This window comes from Meleagris gallopavo, chromosome 15, assembly GCF_000146605.3.
Source record: "Meleagris gallopavo isolate NT-WF06-2002-E0010 breed Aviagen turkey brand Nicholas breeding stock chromosome 15, Turkey_5.1, whole genome shotgun sequence".
Taxonomy (NCBI): domain Eukaryota; kingdom Metazoa; phylum Chordata; class Aves; order Galliformes; family Phasianidae; genus Meleagris; species Meleagris gallopavo.
The window spans coordinates 7,489,771-7,494,261 of NC_015025.2; the positions used below are offsets into that span (position 1 = coordinate 7,489,771).

General features: G+C 46.2%; 1 protein-coding gene across 4 annotated transcripts in view; it reads right to left on the reverse strand.

Annotated features, from left to right (window-relative positions):
• Positions 1 to 4,491, reverse strand: part of HTR4 (5-hydroxytryptamine receptor 4) — a 101,315-nt gene that overhangs the window by 52,120 nt on the left and 44,704 nt on the right. For 3 of the 4 annotated variants that reach the window (XM_010718917.3, XM_010718918.3, XM_010718920.3), the window contains exons 3-4: positions 4,218 to 4,343; positions 3,141 to 3,341 (exon numbers count right to left, since the gene is read on the reverse strand). In XM_010718917.3, coding sequence (XP_010717219.1) covers positions 3,141 to 3,341; positions 4,218 to 4,343 — 327 coding nt within the window. The remainder of the gene's footprint in view (positions 1 to 3,140; positions 3,342 to 4,217; positions 4,344 to 4,491) is intronic. The other variant, XM_010718921.3, reaches the window with a different exon arrangement.

Below are 4,491 nucleotides of genomic sequence, written 5' to 3' on the forward strand. Positions count from 1 at the left end.
TTTTTATTGCAGAGACACAAAGAATGGATAGGTATGCATAAAGCATGCAACAGATAAAGAATTTGGGATTAATTCTATCATTTATACTAGAATACGGAAAAAATAATAAAGAAATATCACCCAGTGACATCAGAATTTGGATTCAGTGAGCCCTGATGTACCTCTGATACCTTGGAGACTCACATTTTCAGATGAGCCAGAGTGTCCCTAAGTCTCTGCAGTGCTTTTCTCCCTGTATCTCAGTGGTAACACTGGCTCCTCCTGCTCATGCAGTGGTTTTTCCAGATTTCTGCCAAAGTCTGAGTGAACTGAGGGGCAACAGTGAGCACACGTGAAGTAAAACTCTGCAGAAGAAGCACTGCTCCAAAGGCAGCTGCCAGGAGTGGTGGTGATGGAGAATGGCTGAGGTTGGGCTGAGCCCCCCTTCCACTGCACCCATCAATCTGCTCTGGTCTTCCCATGGCCAGCTGCTGCCCGTTCCCTGCTCCCAGTGCTCCTCCTGAGTGTCAGTTCTCACCGGAGAAAAACACCTCCAGAACCACACCAAAATGCCCCAGAAATGCAAGTTTCTACCAACAGCTGATAAAGGCTGAGGATGTGCAGATGAGAGGAAAAGATACGTTGCTTGAGAGCAAAGCAGCACCTGTATGGTAAACACATGTGAAAGAGGAAGAGCGCTTGTGTGCCCTGAAATAATTCCCTGACATCTGGCAATTTCAGGTCTGTCAGGTATTACTGCTGTGCTGCTGAGTCGCAGTCAGTGCAGCTCTGCTTCCTCAGCCTGGGCTTGCAGCAGCCTTCAGCACTCCCATGGCCCACCCCTGAATGCACCTCTTAGTCTAATATGGCCAGTAGTGGGAGTGACAAATATTAGGGAGTTTCTCCCACACCTTTTTTGTGATGGCAGCTCTGGATTTGGCAGAGAGAGCTCACAGCTCTAGGGGCCAGAGAATAAAAGAGCACCGAATGAAAAAATGTGGTCTGTCCAGGTGTTCACTCTGTTCTGCATGTTTTATTTAATATAGAATAATCTAACCTGTCTCATTTCATTTTTTTTAATAATATATTTCCAGTTCCAGCTCCTTCTACTGAGTTTTGCAAACTCAGGCATTTGCAAAACCTGCCTCTGACCCGTTTACAAAATAGTCTTCCTGTGTACGACTGCAATGCCTCTTTTGCATCCCCACATGGACAACACTGCAGCAGCAGGCAGCACCCAGCATGGCTGTGCCAGCAGCACTGGGCACAGGGGACAGCAGGAGCTCACGGTGTGTCAGGAGCTGCAAAGGGGAAGATGGGCAGGAGGGGATATTGCGATATTTTGGCAGCAATATTTTCCCTCCACAACCTCCTGCCATCTCTTAAGAGCCTGGGGAACCAAACCCCAACGTTTTACATAACAAGTCCACATCCAGAGCGCAGCGCCTAACAGCTGCTTCACCACTAATTGGCTCAGAGCGGCAATTTGTCAACGTTTTTAAGATAATGAGCTTCTCATTTGCGTTCCAGCTATCTCTGTTCCCAGATAAGGAAACATGCTGTCACTGCTACACATCAGCTGCTATCGGGATGCACTACGGGGTGGTGCTACCCGTGTGTCCACACCAATCAGTGCAGAAGTTAATCAAGTACCTTTTGGAGCCTGGCTAGGTACAGACCCATTGGATGAAAGTTGTTATTTAAATATCAGTGGTCACGATGATAAGAATGATTATGGTTATTTTATTCCTAATAGTAATACTAAGTAATAGTATTTTTAAAGGTGTTGAAATCTCTACACAGAACACAACTGAAGGCTTTAAACATTGCTCGTTAGTACAGCTGGTCAAAATGTTTTGTTCTAAGTATTTATCCTGTGAAATATGCTTGCAAGTCTGGAAGGTGTTTTTTTCAAGTTGAGAAGGTCTGTTGTTTCCATTTGAAAAATTACAGCCATCAATAAAACAGAATTGTTTCATGTAATTTCTTTAGGATTTTGGCTTCACTTTAATTTTGCAAGGAAAGTTTAAATAAAAAGAAAGTTTTTCAAACTTCTCTCCTACAAAGCCTATGCACTTTTCTTGCAACTTCTGCTTACCTCCTCGTTAGTCTTCCCTAGCAGAGACCTGCATACGGATGCCTTAGCAAAAAACCTATAAAATCTGAAGGCAGGAGGGAGGTTGCTTTTTAAGTCTTTCTTCATATAAACTAGTAATATATGTCAAAACGTGTCATTCAGTAATATGGGTGTACATCTGGCTAACAGCAGGAAGAGCAGCTCTGATTGCACTTCAGAGACATGTCAGGTTTGCTTTGACAAGAGATGGAAAGGCAGGCTACTAAATGCCTCAGCTTCTGTGCTCAAGGAGCTCAGCGTAACCCCTGCCCTGCCCTCCTGCAGCTCCAGCAGTGAGCAGCACCCAGCACTGCTGCTGTAGCAGAAATGCAAAGTCACAGCCTATAGCAGTGATTGAGCACCTGATGGGAAGGCAGGGCCAACCCAGTGGAGCTCAGCTGCATGCAATGCAGCCAAATGATCAGAAGGGGTGGAGCCAGGATCCACCCCTTCCCAGACCTCATTTAAGGGCTGGCAGTAGAGGTGAGGGTATCTTGCTGGAGAGCCCTGCCTACCTGAGGCCTTCACAGGGTAAGCAGTTTTTTTGTTTGTTTTTGTTTTTTCCCTTCTTTGTTTTTGCATCCACAGCTGCTGCACTTGAGCTTATCCTTCCTTGCTGCAGCCTGGGACTGTGCTATCACTGCTGTGTTTTCTATCTCATTGTAGCATCACAGCCACACACAGCAATTTCCTCACTAAAATAGCTACCTGCACAAAATGCACCTCCTTCTGCAGATCTTTTCCAAGGCTGCATTTTTAAGGTTAATTAAAATCTTTACTTAAAAGGAGAAAGCATGCCATGTCTGATCAATAATGCAAACTGTGCCAAGCACCAGGTGAGAACCCACCTTGCTCTACCAATATAAACCTCATTTCCTTCAAAGTCTCCCTTTGCTGATAAGGATTCAGACCACTCTTTCCAAATGGAGATACCAAGAGAGACTCACTGCTGCCCGGCACCCAACAGGTTCAGGCTGTTACGGATAAGCAACAACACTAAAGAAAGCCAAAGCAAAAGTTACTTGCTCAGCTGTTCTGATCATACCTGTCCAGTGATATGCAGCACAGGTGCAGGATTGATGCTGTGGTGAGCAAGACATCAAGGGATGTTCGGACAAGGCAGAACATCTCCCCATAGATCCAGTTGTCCTGGACCAACTCAATGGCTCCAAATGGCATCACCAGTACTGACACCAGCAGGTCCGCAAAGGCAAGAGAAACGATGAAATAATTGGTCTTGATTTTCCTGCAAGACAGGTAACAAAATGAATAACTTCAACACAACATCCTCCAGTGTGAACAAAAATCTTGGCTTGTGATTAGGTCTGATTAGCTCCATCGTGTAAATAGCTCCTCTTCAATGAATGTCCCACTTCATATTGTCTTCCCCAGCTCATTCTTGGTTTTTACAGCTTAACAGCTCCTGCTTCTCCTGCATGAACGTGTCTTGCTGCTCACATGCAGGAGGTAAATAAATGCCCACAGGCCTCTGCATCTGGCTCAGCCTTGTGGGATGCATTGGAGAGTCTGGGGATGAGGAGGGAGATTTTATTTTAACTTATATATTGTGAAAATTCTTCCAGAAAGCACTCTGCAGAACCTAACTGAAGCTATCATTTTAACTTGAAGTGTACTTCTAGAATCATAACAATAAAATAGCATTAAATCCATTAAGAATCCCACGCAGAACATGAATAGAGGCTGCTAAATATCTCACTGCAGTCCTGGGGCTGCTCTGACAAAGCCCTAGGGCAGCAGCCAGCCCTGGGACAGGAGCTTTGCAGGTGAGCCCCAGGCTGCTGGGAACACTTGCTGGCTGCAGCAGGGCTTGAGCTGCACATTCTTTGGAGGGAGTTGTTAGAAAGGTAATGGGAGACAGAATCGAGCACTGTGTTCAGCTCTGTTTGTAACTGATTTATCTGGTTCTGACGCTGAGTGCAACACAAGTAGGGGATGGAAACAGCGGTCCCACCACCACAATGCAGATCTGAGCTCAGGGAAGAGATAGTGTGACATTGGCACAGCTGGTGGTGGCATTTCATCATCTGTGATCTGGACTCACAGCTGCATGTGTGGGTCTCCCATTTGGGATGTGGCAGCACCAGGGGCTGTGTGGGCTCACCTGAGCTGCCTGTCCCGGCACACAGCCACCATCACCAACAGGTTCCCCAGGATGGCCATCAGGATAACCGCAGAGATGAAGGTGAGCAGCACGATCTTCTCTGCTACGCCGAAGCCCTCACTTGAACTTTGGGGAAATGGGGGGAGAGGAGCAGAAACAAGAAGAGAAAAGAAGAAGCATCAGAGCCTGGAGACTGCAGAGCAGAAGGCTACAGGTGACTGCCTGCAGAACAAGAGGCAGCCTGGCTTTTTTTTTTTTTTTCTTTTTTACTTAG